The following is a 17,698-nucleotide window of genomic DNA, read 5'->3' as shown; positions in this document are numbered from 1 at the left end:
CATAAAGGTATATAGCCATAATTTAGTGATAAATTGCATACATGTTCAACTACCTGAACTTTTCTTACATTTGTTGATGTATTAAATTGAATTAAATATCAGAACAGTTTGTCATTGGCTGAGTTTATGGCTCTGAGAATTTTACTGTTTTGTTTCCCCCCAATATTTCAGTTCATTCACAGCCCAGATTTTATTTAAAACATTTTTCATTTTCAACATAGAATATTTCATTAGAATTTTAATCTTAATTGACTTTTTTAATTTGATTTAAATGACTGGGCCTAGGGGTGGTTTAAAACTCCCCCCACGTATAAAAGTCTCAATCGCACAATGACACGCAACTGCTGTCTGTGTTCAAGTCATTTCTTTATTGAAGTATGATAAAGTTTATTTTTGCATTTTTTTTTCTTCAAACCCAGAGCTTCAGCTCTGTTATGTGCACAGAGTTAAAAAATAAATTAATCAGCATGACAGAATAACATTATCAAGCATGTATATTAAGGCTAGTTTTGTGTAATAAATTACTGAATTAGTGGAAAAACAAACAAATAAAAAAATGACTTAGTACACAATCAGATAGAATGTATAGCTATCCCAAAGGAAGAGTATAAAGAAAACCAGGACAGGTAACATAAGAAAAAAAAACTATGCAAAAAGGCACCATGAAGCATTTAGTTACAAATAAAATAAGAACCTAAAATGTGTTAATTATTAACATTAATCTACATTATTTTTCGCAACTGAAATACATGTATGCTATAGTGAATTGATGGAACAATAATCAACATCCAGAGACTTTTGTACCATCATGTTTTGTACCATCATGTAAAAACCTTTCATCACATTTGCAGGTTTCTTGTAATTCTTTAAACAATTGTGCTTCCAACTGTTGTAAGCTACAGTGCCAAGCTCATCCTCAGTGTGTACCAGAGGCTCTGCACAGAAATCCTTCAACACAAGGAGGTTTGTCTTATGATATACAAAACAGATATTGACATCATACATTCTTACTGAAGTTATATTGATAACCAGCTAATAGAAGAATGGTAAGCAGCATTTTAGGTTGACTTTAAGACTGTGGTGGGCTACAGAGTAAAACAGAATACAAATGTGAGATCAATTATGTAATATGTGAGGCTAAACAATAAAAATGTATAAAAAATCGAAAAATGTCAGTGGTGATGGGATTGATGCAGTCACATAAAATAAAATAAACACTGGTTATTTGAACCTGTTAAAACTGTTTTTTTTTTTTTAAACATAGCCACAAAAAATGTAGGGTGCTAATGCTTGATTTATATTACTGGTGAAATATTTGACTTAAGTAAGGCATACATAACTGAATAAAGATTGGTTTAAAAAAGGAGACTCAAATATGAATTCAAAGACTGGGCAGGCTGTTAATAACCATAAATGCATAAATACTCTCAATCCTATGTGTGGTTGCATTTTAAACATGCAAGAGCACATGCAAGACTGAGATCAGAGCTCATTCAGTATAATCCTTCAGGTCACCTTTTAATTCTAAATACCTTCTACTTCATTAAAATTCCCATCATGACAAAATTATCCATGCAGTGGCATGTAAGAACATAAAGTTATGAGGAACATCACATCTTTTTATCAACTGATGCTGAAAAGGCAAGAAGTGAAGCTGCCACCTTTTGGAAAAAGTGAATATGGTGTGTCCAGTCTCCACACTGAGGCTGCTGTGTGTGTTGGTATTACTTTATAAGGACATGAGGCAGGCTTAGAGACTCTGAGCTGCCCGACGGTCTTGTCTGGCTCCGAGCTGGTCCACCGGCTACCATTTGTACAAGCTCAGTTGAGAAGCTGGTGTCTGTGCTCTGCTGAGAGAGCAGGGTGAAGTTCCCCTTGCTGGTGGCCAGCTCTTTGTCAGTGATGAACAGTTCTGTTTCTCCCCAGTCCGTCAGTGTCTCCCGGTCATTGGATTCATTGTTGCTGCTGCCACTACTCCGAGCAGACAGGTTGGGGTGGCACTCTGTGCCTGATGGCAGCATGAGGTTATGTGCAGAGAGTGACTTCCCCAATGCCCGGTTGTCCTGCAGCGGGTTGACTGCTGCAGATGCGAGGCTCAATGGATTCATTTCGAGACTCAAGTGTCTTCTCCAGGAGCCCTCTTCCTTGGGGCTCCGCTCAGGCCTGCTCCTGAGCTGCACTGTGCTCTCTGAACATTTAGCCTCTGTGTCTGACACATCTTCAGTTTGGGTGTTAAGCAGGCAAGAGTTGGGATTGCTTTCTTGCAGTGTCTCTGAGATCATGCTGGAAGGCCTGCTTGGAGGCAGTGGAGCCACAATGGGCAGCTGGAGTGTGTGTGTATTGGGGGTGGTCATAGGAAGAGGCCTGGCCAGCTCAGGAAAGTTGGTATGAGCTCTGGAGAGATTGTTGGGAGTGAGGATGGGAGGAGGGGAAGCTGGGTACACACTGTCTGGGCTAGATGGTGGATTCTGAAGCAGAGGAGATGGAGAGAATGAGGAGGAGGATGCTGGGAAGCCAGTGCCTACGTTGAGCTCACTGGGTGCCAGGACAAGCTGAAGGCCGCAAGGTAGGTTATCACTGATTGAACGGGAAATCCCGCTTCTGCTCAGCTGGGTGGATGAGATATCTCTGCTCTGAATGGAGCTGTGGTAGTCTGAGGTCTGCTCCAGCTCAAACAGAGGAAGGGCTGACAGGCCCAGTACTGAGGAAGAGCCTTTTTGGAGAACTTGACGATAGATATCCAACAGGGAGTCCAACTTTGACTCAATGGACTGAACCTGCATCACATAAAAGATAAATAGCTCAACATTCATTTTTTAGGTTCTATGTTACCATTTTTTGTTGCCCTGAATTAATTATCACTCAGTAAGTTATGGAACTTAAACAAAGCAAAGTGATTTTCCTGTTATCACATATGTTAGAGATAAACACTCAGTCCTATCCAGCCTGTTTTTAATTACTATTAAATTTAAAAAGACAAAAAAAAAAAAAACACAGCTTGTTATATTATTAGGAAACAGGAAAGTACAGTCCTCTGTCCTGACACCTGATACTTTAGACTCCTTATATAAACCCATACGTCTTAAATAAACTTCTCCTAACAGAACCTTTCTTTACAACTTTATAAAAAGCATAACTTTAAAAAACTGTAATAAGCCTTAGATTTTTTGGCACATCCACCTTACAATTGCCTTTAGAGTGTGTGCATTAATATACATTAGACCAATTGCAGGGGTTGAACGTGTGCATGGTTGAGTATCAGCTGCAGTTGGCGAAGAGGCGAATTAAACCGGCAGCTAATGCACAATTCAATCAACTGAATTTATTTGTATAGTGCTTCTAACAACTGACATTGTCTCAAAGCAGCTTTACAGAAGCACAGAAATAGAATAAAATTGTAAAGTTTAAAATTAGCCCCACTAAAGCCCCACTAAAGTCTGCCTGCCTCCTGAAATTCAATTTTTAGCTTCTACATTCTCTTAAAGGTGAGGTCTCTGTTGTTTGAAAGCCAATGTTGACATTTGAAAACACCAAAACAAACACGCCCAACCCAAATGGGTCCCACCCCTGTTTTGATGGCTCCGCCCCACACATACATCAGACAACTATAACCCAAGTATAACCCAGACAAGCATTATGGCGGAATCTGTTGGGGCAGCTGACCGAGGGTATTTTTATCAATAAATGAACTCAATGAGTGATATTATGGTAATACAAATGTGTTTTTGTAGTACTGTGTGTTGTACCGTGTAAGGTTTATCTCCGTTTCACGTGGAAGACGTTCAGTTCTCTCCAGTGCTGGAAAGCTGATCCTACTGTATATTAACATGGATCCTGCTTCTTGCCTTATCGTAGGCCTTTCTTCGCTTCCTTTCTTTGTTTTTATCCGCCATATCAATGTTAAAACCGCTTTCTGCTACTGTCACACATGCGCACTGAACACTCTCTCCACCCATATTGACAAGTCACGCCCCCTTCTGCTCATTGGCTACACGTTAGTTTTGTTTTTGTTTTGTTTGGTGGCCCAAAACAGTTTTCTGAAGCATTTCTCAAACAACAGAGACCCCACCTTTAACTGTGGCTAACATTTCAATGAGTATGACTTTGGATGGTTACAAAACCCAGTGCAACAGCACCACAAGCAACTTTACAAAACAAAAAATGGTACAGTATGAAGAGAGACCCGATGTTAACTGTAACTGTAACACACAGCCAATCGGCTCTTGTTATGTTATGATACCGAGTGACAAGCAGACGAGTTTTACTCTTTAATTGGCTAAAAGATTTCAGCCGACTTCCGTGACGTTTATGTCGACGTTACCATTACCATTACCAGGCGTGTTAATGAATGTGACTGATGTGGACTATTTACTCTATTTTTTTTTTAAAAAAATGATAAAGTGCTTATGCTAAAAGTTGGTAGCCTCAGCACTCATTGTCTAATTAAAGTACAAATCACACAAAATGACAGATGTTTAGTGGTTTTTGGTTTGCATGAAAGGAATGAAAGCTTTTTTTTTTACTGTAATAAGAAGAAATGTAGAGCATTACAGGATGATCTGAATGATAAACAGGACTAATGTCAGATCCAGGCATTCTGTTTTTGGAGTGTGACTTGCTTGTAAGGCTCACCTGTCTCTCTACCTTACACACACGGCCAAGCATGCTCATGTCATGCTCCAGAGACTCGCCCTCTGGAAGGATCCTGTCCCTTATCTTCCTGTCCATGGGTATCTGCCCTTTTCCTAAGATCTGGTCCACCCTGTGACACATAAGCACTGAATAAGTACAGAGGGATGGAACACACACCCTTAATCGTTGTACCTTTATTCCCTCAAACCAGAAAATGGTGCAGCACAGAAGGATGAAACCTGATTCCAGTTAGTGAAGAGGAAAGGTAGTTAGTGGCTGTAAAGTTCTACGTAACAAAAAGTGTTTTTATCTCAGTATATTTTGAGATTAATTTGTGTTAATAAAGGTGCAACATGTAGATTCTACTACTTGTAACATTCTTCTACTTTCAGTTCTTTCTTTCTTTCTTTCAGCAGGTTAACAGTAAATGATGGAATAGCATTTAGGACTTAAGAGGAAGCAGTAGCTTATTGGTTAAGGTGTTGGACTACTGATGCCACTGTTGGGCCCCTGAGCATTGTCCTTAACCCTCGATTGCTCGGTTGTAGAAAATGAGATAACTGTAGGTCGCTCTGGATAAGGTTGTCTGCAAAATGCTGTAAATGTAAGACTTTTATTTTTCTATTATTAGTGGGATGTTAGATAGTCACAGTATGCCACTTTTATCATGCATATTATACACTAAATTGAAACAGGAGTAAGTTAAACCCTTAGTAACAAAAAATAAAAGATATTTAAACATCAGTAAAATCACATAAAGCATGTGTTATACAGCATTTGGAAAACAATATTGACAAGTTTATGTCAATTGGGTGTCCAATGCTGAAGCTGATCTTGTACACCTAAACACACACACACACACACACACACCAATAAGTCCAATAGCTTAGCATCAGCCTTAGACCCCTGAGACACAGTGTTAATTTAATTCAGGTAAGTATTTTCCCAAGTCCAGGACGCCTGTGTTAGGTGGTATAGGCAACAGATTTTAGCACAAATCTAACCCTGAGCTGATGTGTTTCTTCTTGGTTTGACTGTAATACAAGTGCAGAGTAGGAGAGGACAGGTTCCTGGCTTTGCTGTTGAGGCTCTGCTGTGGACACAAGCCTGTGACAAGTCTGTGTGTGAAAGAAAAGTGTCTTTAATGTTCCATTACCAGTCAAGGAGGACTAACTAGAGAGTACTTACTAAACTCTATACTACTGCAACAAAATACTACTGCAGACAAACAACATATGTAGATTTCATGCACTGTCAGAATGTTGCTTTTGAGTATATACTCTTAAAATAAAAGGTGTTGGAGAAACGTTTACTGAAGCAATGCCACAGAGGAAGCATTTTTGTTTTAACAGAGACATTTTCAGTTAATGAATTAACATTTTATTACACGATTTTTAAAAAATTAACATTAGTGCTTAACTAAATAAATGATTAATTCCACAGTAGAGATCCTTCATTGTGAACTTTATGGAAAAATAGTCCCTCATCAACAAAAATAGTTAAAGGTTCTTAAAGAAACCATGAAATCTTCTCTGCTTCTTCTCTGGCATCACTCTACCTATTTAAAGATTATATACCTACATGGAGAAAATTCTGCAGTAGAAATAATTGAAGTATTTGCAATACACTATATATAAAGAGAGAGACACTTTCAATAATAAATGATATAAAATTATATAGAATGGGTTATTTTGACTAATCCAGATAACAAGGGTTAAATATAGGGTTGAAGAACCTCTTCTATCAAGGAATTAATACCACATCGACCAAAGGCAAGGAGACGTAGATTTTTTTAGACAGAGTCGACAGCTTAAGTCTAGGTCTTGTGTCTGAAGTGAATGGCACATAATGTGAAACGTCTAGCTTTAAAATTCCAAGCATTCTTGAATATTGAGAAATGTTGTGCAACATTGCATAGGACAGACTTGAAAGGGTTATTACATGACAACTGTAAGGCGTTGGTCATTTGTCATGATGAACTTGACTCATAGCTTAAGACTGTGACTCATGTCTGTGCATTTTATGTCAGGTAATAGTGGTGAAGGGGATTGTGGGTCAGCTGACCCTGGGGCTGAGTGCTTCCTCTTGTCTTGGCTGTAATATGAGTGCAGGGAGGGAGAGGAAAAAGTCTTGGCTTTGCTGCTCAGGGTCTGTGCTGGACCCACTATTGTATCCAACCTGAATGGAAGAGTGCAAACACACATTCATGTAGTCACAACAATACAAACATACTGTACAAAAAAGCAGACAATGCTTTACGTGGGCAGGTCAGACCGGAACGGAAGAAATACCAGGAGTAAAATGAAATGTGATTTTTATTTGCATATTATTCAAGTGTCTAGAAGTTGTTTAGGGGTATGTAAAAGTCATGCTAGTCTAACCTAGTCTGGAGACTCTTGATACGGCACAGCATGTCCAAGTGCCCAGCGGAGTACTGTTCAATCACATCTTTCACATCATATGGCCGCAGAGTCTCCTTGAATTTCTTCTTGGCCACATGGAACTTCATTATTCTGATAGGAATAGAGGATACAACTCAAATCACAACTCTCCTGTAGCGTGTCATTTAAATAAGACAAAATGCTGTCAGAGCTAACAGGAGAACATTTATTCTTTTCATAAACTCAATCAATTTGAACACATGCACAAAACCTTGTGCTAATTTAAGTTTCAAAAGCTTTGTAATTAGTGAACAGAAAAATAGATTTCCAGTTCATAAAAGCTTTCTGATAGAGAGATATTTGACGTATCCAAAAAATTAAGAACATCTTGCACAGATAATTAAGGCGATCTTTAAAACACACATTAGTTGTAATTAGCTGTCTTCACTGACATTTCTTCATAGTTTAACTTGCATGTCAAGTTCCAAGATGAACTGAAAGCACTGCAGTGGAAAAACGAGCAGTGCAAATTCACTCTCACTAGTGGGCCATGACGAACGCCATGTGTAAAGCCAGTGGGGAAAATAGATTATACATATAGCTTCTAACACTAATAATTCTCACCAGTATCACTCAAAGCTCCTGTGGTACAAAACATAAGAGTCGTTCTACAGGGCTGAGATGGAACTAAAATATTGACATAGTGCTGCATGGATCTTAACATCACAGGGTTTTACATCATGTTTTGACTGCCTGTCAGGTATACTCTGATATATATGTCAGTTGAGCCAATGTGTAAGCAGAAGCTGCTGTGAGTGTGTCCATCTGACACCTTGGGAAAGCAGCGAGAGAAATCTCAACCACTTTACCCCAGGAGTACCTTTTGATTAGTGCTGTCACCACTGATAATAAAGCTGCACGGCATGTGTAAATAAACAGCTTGATTTCTTCTGCAAGTAACCATTCACAACTGAAGCTAAGTTTCAGCTCACATCTTTGTGACTGATTCAAAAGAAAAACAGATGTTGGTCTGCATTTTGGGTGTAATATTTTATAGAAGAAATATTTATTAGCTATAAAAGGGAAAAAATAACTATATCTTGATAAATCCCTTTTTTCCTACCTCAGTTCAGCAAATAACTTTGTCTATGTATAGAAACTTGTATTAATAATCTCAATGGGGGAAAAATCAACCATAAAGCCTATGTAATCTGTGTCTACAAAGTAATAGGAGATTTGAACAAATGTCAAGGTTTTAGTGTTATCAGTGGCCTTTATTTTTTTTTAATATTCAATTAGTCATTGAAGCACAAACCTACTGCAACTCCCACTAGAATGCAGTAGATTAATATTTACATTACTCTCTTCACCACTAGATGTCACTACTATGAATTGTTTTAATTAAGAAAGTAAAGGTGAAGCTCATATATTGTAATAGGCCATGTTATCTAGTAAAATAGCTCGTAGCTGTGTAAAGTTGTGTTTTTAGTTCATATGTTCATTTAATAATTTCCTCACCTAACAGCTCTGATGACTGTCTTCAGAGGAGCAGAAAGATCTTCTACAGTGACATCACAGTGACAGCCCTTCTCATCAAAACATTCCTCTCCTCCCAGACTGTCAGCTAAAAGTGAGATTTAGAAAAGGGTAAGATAATAGTTAAGAAGAGAACAAAACAATACAATAGCCCAACCCAAAGTATATAATTGAAGTCGGAGTGAAACATAAGCATCATCTGAAATACGCTGACACAGAATAATCATCTGACCTGAAATTACACAGCCAAGCATAATTATAAAGAATCACAGCTATACTGTAGGTAACAAAATGTGAGCAGGTGTGTAGCACGTGTTAAGTCTAACCTTAAGAGATTTTAAGATGGAACAGGTGTGTAGTAATTTTCCATTTGATTTTAAACCCTTGTGCATTGAATCCTTTGAGTATTTTTTCATGTGACCTACAGTACGTGCATAACACCTAGCCTAAGAAAGATTGAGAGAAAGTTCATACAGAAAGAAGCTGCAAAGCTGAAAGTGCGGACTTCAGCAATTCTCTGACATCAGTGGACAAATGGAACAAGTCTACAAGCATGTGATAAGGGACAACATTCCGTTAACAGTGTTCAGGGGTCATTAATCTGTGTTGAAAGGCCTTAAGAATAACGATGTATTCTTGATGTCCTCAAAGGGCTAATTACATACCTTAAATAATACACCGTGTCAAATATGTCATTGTAAATAAAAGTACCCTTGAGGGTACACTCCCTCTGAAAAATGTTTGTACATTAGGCTGTAGAGGATTTTCACAGGCTGCTCAGTCAGGAATCTGTGTAAATACACAAAACATGACCGTGGAGTGAATGTGAGATTGTGCTGAATCAGCCCGATCCATGACACAGAGATGATTACGCCACACACTTTGTTCCTCATCTCAGAACAGTGTCTATCTTCCATTTTATATGAACATCTTCAGTTCTGCTGTATCCCTGCTACAGCTGCTCTTCCACAGTGCACATGTTTTAAAACCAGGCTTCACATACAAATCTTGCTCTACACTGCATACTAAAGCATTTGAGAAATCTGAACAAAAACAAATGTTGTTCAATTGTGGGTTTGGAAAGTAATAATAGACAAACCATGATATTTTCTTGTCATTTAAGCTTATATTGTTTCCTTGCAGATTCCAATTTTGCCATACGATTAACCGGCCAATCAATAATGAAACAAAATGTGATTTTTTCCATCACAAGCTGAGCAGAACCACTTTTAGCAGGACACAGAGTGCAAACTGGCTCTGTCTCTTCCTCTATATCTCTCTCAATTCTCTTCATTTCCACTGATGGTCACCCTGGGGACTGCTGAAGTGAAACAGAACAATAGGTAATTGTTGAAGCAGCCTCATACACCTCCAAGACATGATACTCCGAGGTTGACCTCATTCAGCTTTTAAGATCTATGAGTACCATGAACAAACAAGTCAGGAAACAGAAACATTCTGAGAATCTACTCAGAACATCACTATTTAATGCTACTCCTTGGCATCATAATATAAAATCTGAAAATATTCAGATGGGTGCAAAATTAAATGCTAATCCAGTGTTTCAGCTGTAAGGTTATTCTGCTGATATGATTTCAGTATGGATTATTACAATTCGGTACAAAGTATCTGAACTCCTTTATTCTATGATGAAACATTTCAACCCTGTGGTCAGGAATGGTTTGAGTGTGTAAAATAATGTAAATCAAATGCTATGCACCATCGGATAAGCGGTAGAAAACGAGTGAGTGAGTGAGTGTGTGCTATGCACCAGTGTAGGTACATGTCCAATAAATGTTTAAAGAATTCTCCTAACAAGTCCAATGAAGGTCCTATTTTTCCGTCTATACCGAGTTAGTTACATGTTCGGATAATCTGAACAAAAGCAGAAGGTTGTCATGCAGGATATTCTTATTGAATAGTTTAATGTCTTTAATCTTGTACAATTTTTAACGTGTTCTTACACCTCTTATCATTTCTATACACTATAGCTAGACATACTGTACAGAAGTTTTTATCTCACTTACCTTCAGGCATTGTTCGTGATTGGCTCTTGAGCCTGAGCGATGGTCGGAAACGTGTTCGGTCATTGAAACTCCAGCTCTTTTGTACTTTGGCTGGGCTGCTCCCCTCTGTCCCTACCTCAGTCACAGGAGAGCGTCTGTCATTCAAAGATGTCTGCCTGCTCTTAATGCTCTGACCACGAGGACTGGCCATGCGCACACGTTCCTTAAAGCTCAGTTTCTGGCTACATGAGGGAAAGATGGCAGTTGAGGGAGAGAGAGTGAGACAGAAGGAACGTGAATAATGATGAAGAGAAGGAAAAAGAAAGCGAAAGATTTGTTAATCATAGCTCAAATTCAGGTAAAATCACTGATATACAATGACTAGCATAAACCCTATTAAACTTTTCCATATTTTACAGTGTTAAAATCTAGAACTGAAGTAAACTTAATTGGGACCTCTAGCATTTGCTTTTCCTAACATTAGGACTGTTTTTTACATTCTGATACAAAATTTAGTTTAAATTAAAAAATGATTGCATAAGTATTCTGGATATTGTTTTGCGCTTTGGTTTGGTTTGCGTTGGAATATTTACATTAGGTTTTTGTAGAGCTTTGTGCCAAAGGTTTTCTCACCTTTGCTGTATCCAGCTAACTTTTTATGGCAAATAGTCATGCTTCCTATATCTTATATATTTAAATTCAGGTAATTCCATAATTCCTATATATACACATATGTACACACACACACACACACACACACACACACACACACACACACACACACACACACACACACACTTTATTTATTTGTTTGTTTGTTTATTTTTCTTGCTCACTTCAATATTTTGGACTATATGGTGTAGTTTAATGAACTAATCATGGCATAATTCCAATTTAGGCCTTTCAGTTTAAAGTCAGAAAAATAAATATGGAAAAGTTCAAGGGAGGTGAATATTTCCCTGGAACCTCTAACTTTTTATGATCATTCTAAATTTCTGATCATTTGGACAACTTTAAGGCTTCTAAATAAAATTTCCTGTACTAAAATTATGCCCTTTATGCATAGCCTAAATAACATAAACAGACTGACATGCAATGCATTGAGCATTCTACTACAACCAATATTTTCAGGCTAATCACTCATGATGATGGGAGCTGGGTAAATTATAACCCAAAATGAAAGACGAGATAAGTAAAAAATGTAAAATAATAAATCTAGGAAAATGCCTTTGAATGACCCCTAAACAGATGCAGATGCTGCATGAACAAAAAATGAAAGTGTGAGATGATAGTAAAGGGAATACTAGTGGCTTGAGCTTGGCTCAAACACAAGTTCGTGCTTAATGCTCAGAGATGGAAATAGTGAAATGGGAAGCATAACTCAGAAGCATACACATGCAACATGCAGATGTGGGCATTAATGCAGTTACCATTTTGTAATTGCATTAACGCCTATATAATTTGCATCACTTTATGAAATACCAATAAAAACTGGACACCAATGATAGGAAGTGTTTATAAAATCTAAAACCCCACATGACTGCCTTCATTTATTGTCATAATAACACTATGATGTTATATAGCTTGAGATAGTTAAAGACTTATAGAATAAGTCTGATCATGCACGTTCAGTCATTTCACAAGAATAAGGATTCTTCTTTTGGGTGTTCAGATTTTGTGTCCAAATATAGTAAATGCAGTGAGAATCTGGGGTGATCTAATGTGAGCTCTTCAGGTAACAGGTAGTAGGCAGAAGAGTGAACCCCTGTTTTAGACTCTCTGTGGGATCACATTGGGCAGATAAACGGTACATTTGAATACGAGTCACCATCCATGCACCTGCAGTTAGTCAGCATTCTCATTGGTTATGTGGCCAAAGCAGAGGGGGATGCTGGGTACCTAAATTTCCTTGTGGTATACTTCCTGAAGAGCTTCTGTCTATTACTATGAACCTTACTAGGAAGTGTGAGAGACAGATTAGTTAGAATGTGAAGAGAAAATTTCTTTCAGTGGTGTAATGTGTGTTGTGGTGAAAAGAGACAAACACTTGGTTGTACAGTAAAAAGCCAAACATTTACGGCTTTGTTAATCTCTGCTTTTTAGAAAACTTTTAAAGGCACAATGAGTGGCAGACATGCATGGATACAGTAATAACCCCCAAACACACATTAAACACGCACATTAAAGCCCACCCAAATTTCAGAATATATAAAAGCCAGTTTGTGGCAATTTGTTAGTCAATTAAAAGAGCATTGTAGCATACAGAGCTACCGCTTGTCACTCTGGCCAGTAACACACATCATACTACAAAAATCTCAAGTTAATGTATTAAAGTGGTTCACAGCATAGTTGTATTTACAGCTTAGCTTTTTGCGTTGTGTGTTTATAGTTCAGTCGGGTCTTTGCAGAAACATATTACGGCATATTTGCCACCCACATTGAATCAGAAACCTACTATAAATGACTTAAGCTTTAAGAGTCTGGCTATGCTGCTGTTCTTGCTTTGAATATGAATCACACACCCAAAATCCAATTAAAGTTCTAATTAAAAGCAGTGTAGTTTAAATGTAGAAACAGGCATTGGGGTTTACCATTACTTGCAAAAGCACCAGCAATGAGCTGAGCTGAATTACCAGGAAATTAAAAGAGCAAAAAACTACAGGTACTTAAATAGTCTCTGCCTTTATAAAGGTGGCTCCTTACTATGTATGTACATTCACTTTTGTAAAAAGAGAAATGAAAAAACAGTGAACAAATATACACACGAGCTTAGAAGAGACATACTGCCCTATTGCCATAATGTGCAATTTCTACCTTGCAGCAACTCTTTCCCCCTCACTGTATTTCTCCCTCTTTTTAATAATTCCTGCAGTATATGTTCTCTGAAGTGATATTTAATCACTAACATAAATAATCACTGAATGGAAAAATTGCATCATAGTGCTGTCTGCCATCAGACAAGTGGTACTGTGCTCCATGTTTAACTACTGCCAAGTTAGAGCTGTTTATTGTGCACACATACACTTTATCTCTGTCTCTCTCTCCCTCACATTTACAAACATGCACACACAAATCTAAATATATAAAGTCACATGCATCTTTGAGCTTGTATAAGCCAAAAGTCACGTGACCCTGCTGTGTTCTCTGAAGACGTGAAAATTGCTCTTAGTGCAAACATTTGAAAAATGTTAGAAGATTTCACCCTAATTTGTCTGATCACCAATGATGTGTTAATCAAGAACTTTAGCCATTATTTTATATTCTTTAGTGGTACAATTTAGATAAAATGAAACTCTGAAAATTCAGAAAAAGTTTATTTTACACAGAAAAAATATTTTCCAGTGGTGACATACAGTATAAGAATAACAAACCTTGTGCTGGATTCGCCCTGGTCTTTCCTTCAGGTATTAGTTAGCAACAGAGAGGAGAAAAGGGCAGGAGATTAATTCTTTACATGAACAACAGAAACAAAAAAGGAGTCTAACATAAAAGACAAATGGCACTGAAATATACTGAATCTTTCATACAATGAATGAATCATCAATATATTTCTCTCTGTGTTAACACAATACAGTATACAGTAAGTTGAGGGAGACATACACAAATGCACATGCACTAAGAATCAGAGCAAAAACAAACCACACTGTAAAAAAAAAAAAAATCGGAAAACTGAGAATAGAAGATAGCATAAACATGCACCAAGCAGACATGCAAGCAATCGTCAACGCACAATCAAGCTGTCTAGGAAAGCCTTTGCAAGGATAATTTAGCTTTAAAATGGACAGTAACTGAGTCAGTGATTACTGGAAAAGTATAATAATGCTTCCCTCTGCCTGATCATACATCTGTGTATGTGTGTGCATATTTCCAGGCTCCTAAAGTCTATATTGTCTTTCACGCTGGCCTATTTAACCAGTAGCGCAAATCTTCCCTCATACTGTATCTTCAGGGGAAAGCTTATGAATGTCTATGACTCTTAAATTTACTTTGAATGCAGCCTTTTTTCTATTTTGGTGACTACACGCCTTTTACACGCTAGAATTCAAGCATATATACAAGGAGAGGGAACACAAAGAAAAAGAAATTAGGCTCGGCGACACAGACTTGTTTGCAATGATAAAGAGGGAATAATGAAGGCTATAGGAGCACAGACACCAAAGAGAACACCCAGCTGCCAGAATTGTACCTACTTTGTAGGGCTGCAGGTATGCAATGCCTTCAAATGAGGCTTCCAGGTAGCAATGGAAACCGAGTTCTCATCAGCCGCATAACTACGCCAAACACACTACGTGCAGAGTATACAAAAAGGAAAACAGAAAGGAAATATGGAATCGAAAAGAAATGTCACAAGGCCAGGAGAGAGCGGGGGTTGGAAAAAAGAAACAAAACAAAATAAAATAAAAAAAGAAAACAAAAAAAAGGCAGATTAGTAAAAACCAGTTCAGGTCAGAGTTTTCTCATCAGTTGACTGCATGGATACATGCCTTTGAGGGGGGAGAACACTTTTATAGTATCGCCACGTGCCACTCAGGTACGTTCTGGAGCGGTCTGTGGAGTAGAGTCTCCACGCAGCCTGGTGCAGGACACACATACACAAGGACACACATATGGACATGGGTGCAGAGAGACATCAGCATGGTGAGGGCAAAGCCAGGAAAACAGGCATTCTTACAGAATGTTAAGACATTTGTTCAGTGAATGGTTTTGCTGAATTTCTACTTAGCTGGCCTGGATTAATCACTGTACTGTACGTCACACGTTTTGAAACCGTTAGTCTATGTGCATCAAAAAGAGACACTGAAAAATGTCTTATTGCATAATGGGACTCACACCATATTTAAACAGCTTGAAGGGGAAAGCATAAGAGGGTGAAAGAAAGGTGCCACATCTAATGAAGTTAAATATGTAAAACACAAACAGATACAGCCCTGGCATATAAGCAAAAGAGCAAATCCGTAAGCCATTGGATTAACATAATAATAATAATTTAATAATATAGAGGAAATAACTGAGTGATATAAAACAAATAAATTATTTGGAAATGAGAAAGGGGAAGACAGTGCACTGTAGCATTTAAAAGACTAATACTGTACTAAGAGCTGACATATTAGCGAATGTAGAAGAATCACAGTGTGATGAAGGCGATATAAAGGGCTTTTTAAAGCACTTATGCAATATGAAAAAAATGCTGAACGGCACAACTGCAAGAGAGAATGATTAAGGAAATGTGTGATGATTCAAATGCTACAGATCATAAATTTTGCATACTATGCGTTAAATGCATGCAGATGAACAAGAAAGATGAGAAATCTGGAAGTAAATGGCACCAGACAGTAATTTAAAGACAAAAGACAGACCAAAAGAAGTGTGACGACATTCCTGAAATCACGGTTTTTACTAAAATCGGCGTTAGTGGTAACAGTATTTTACTGCAGGACACTGAGTCTCCATCATTAAAAAACAGTAGGATAAAGGTAGGAAAAATATACAGTGAGGGATACATAAGCATTCATACCTCAAATGCACACACATTGTCTTTAGACTTTATAACGTAAATGAGCAAAAAAGTATGTATTGAAAAACTATTTGGATAGGGAACAATATTCAGACTCTCTATTAAAACATTTAACCTATAGATAAAAATGCAGCCAGTTTTAGTATTAAAGATGCTGTCATTGGTTGGAAAGAGCTCATGAAACAAATACCAATCATAGTAAAGTTGAAGGAGCTTTACAAAGTTCTCAGGGACAACATAATTAAACAACACATTGGAAAAAGCTACAGAGCCAAAGCAAAGCCTCTAAACATCACTGTCAGTTTAACTGGTTCAAAAACATACAGATGGAAAGTTTAGGAAACAAAGGTGGACTGAACTGACAGGTAATGTGTAATGATTCTCACCTGTGAGTTATTACCACTAGCCTACTTACAGTTGGTGTTTTCTGTGAGCCTGAGAGTGTGAGAGTGATGGAACCAAAATACCTCATAGTGTGGACCTATAAATAATTTAAAGCAGCCCCTCTACTATTTCACAATTTTGCTATCACATAAATAACAGCAAAAGGTCAGCGATATTCAGAGGAGCTGAAAATTTTTGGAGATTTTCAGCAGATTTGGGCCAAGATGCATTTTGTAATGTCATTACAACACACGTTCGTCCTATCATAGAAAGTAATTACATATGTGTCTTAACTGGTAGTCGTTTAAAAGAAAAATTCTGTTGCAATTTTACCAATGCAGGTAGTTTTCTGTAAGAAAAACAAAACAAAACAAAACAAAAAACTGAAACAGCATCGTAAATGGCTTTGAAAATGGTTTGAAAAAAGGCTACAGCCAAATTAAATACTTTTGGCCACAACAACTACAAAATAAATTGGAGAGACAAATGAAGTATTGATACTCCATATTATCTTTTAGCCATTAAATTTTTACTAAGCCATACAGCCAAAGCCCAAACTTTAAAAACGAAGCCAAACTCCTGAACTGAATACTGTAGTCTCCTGAACTAAAACTGCTAATTCATCAGTGGGATCCTCGCATCCTTGGAGAACTGAAGATGAATTGGCAAGAAAAATGAACCAAAACACTACTCAACCTTATTAGTTCATACAGTAGACAGTTTTGTAAACAGCTCATACTGCTCTGTATTTGTAGTGTATGAAGAGTTTTGTTTTTTAAAACGTTTTTGTTTATGTTTATGAATACATACTTTTTTGGTCATATAATAAGTACAAAGTCAAAAGGCTTAATTTGGATATATGCACCGGAAGTATATTAAATAGCAATAACAAAAGTACTCCAAATACTTATTTCCCCTGACTGTAGATTCAAGTAATAATCATTTAATAGAGAAATGGATCTAAAGCAAGAGAAATGACCTCTATTAACAATGATAGGTTGGCCTATTTGCTATGTCTGGGAGAAATGTAACCAAAAAAAAAAACCCTCAATTTTGGCTCAATTTTGCTATAGTGCAATTTCTCTGTTTCTTTGAGACTGTGTGCGTATGCAACACACACCACATTAATTTTTACTTTTCTAAAGAGGGATGGCACAGTCCATTAGGAAGAAGTATTATTCTTCAGGAAACTCTCACACAGAATTCCTTCCGTGGAAACACATAATAAATAATAAACTAGTGTT

The 17,698-nt window shown here is 37.4% G+C and overlaps 1 protein-coding gene across 4 annotated transcripts in view; it reads right to left on the bottom strand.

The window, feature by feature from the left end:
- Positions 1-349: 349 nt before the first annotated feature.
- The window catches only part of kcnq5a (potassium voltage-gated channel, KQT-like subfamily, member 5a), a 96,309-nt gene continuing 78,960 nt past the window's right edge, over positions 350-17,698 (bottom strand). For 2 of the 4 annotated variants that reach the window (XM_027136340.2, XM_047812457.1), the window contains 9 exons: positions 14,746-14,840; positions 13,927-13,953; positions 10,577-10,797; positions 8,532-8,637; positions 7,014-7,145; positions 6,697-6,810; positions 5,637-5,750; positions 4,633-4,762; positions 350-2,777 (listed from right to left, as the gene is read on the bottom strand). In XM_027136340.2, coding sequence (XP_026992141.1) covers positions 1,725-2,777; positions 4,633-4,762; positions 5,637-5,750; positions 6,697-6,810; positions 7,014-7,145; positions 8,532-8,637; positions 10,577-10,797; positions 13,927-13,953; positions 14,746-14,840 — 1,992 coding nt within the window. In that variant the 3' untranslated portion in view covers positions 350-1,724. The remainder of the gene's footprint in view (positions 2,778-4,632; positions 4,763-5,636; positions 5,751-6,696; positions 6,811-7,013; positions 7,146-8,531; positions 8,638-10,576; positions 10,798-13,926; positions 13,954-14,745; positions 14,841-17,698) is intronic. The other 2 variants (XM_027136342.2, XM_027136344.2) reach the window with 2 other exon arrangements.

The sequence above is a fragment of the Tachysurus fulvidraco genome, chromosome 4 (assembly GCF_022655615.1).
Source record: "Tachysurus fulvidraco isolate hzauxx_2018 chromosome 4, HZAU_PFXX_2.0, whole genome shotgun sequence".
NCBI classification, from domain to species: domain Eukaryota; kingdom Metazoa; phylum Chordata; class Actinopteri; order Siluriformes; family Bagridae; genus Tachysurus; species Tachysurus fulvidraco.
Note: the sequence above shows the minus strand (reverse complement) of the source record. Positions and strands in the feature narration are given on the sequence as shown.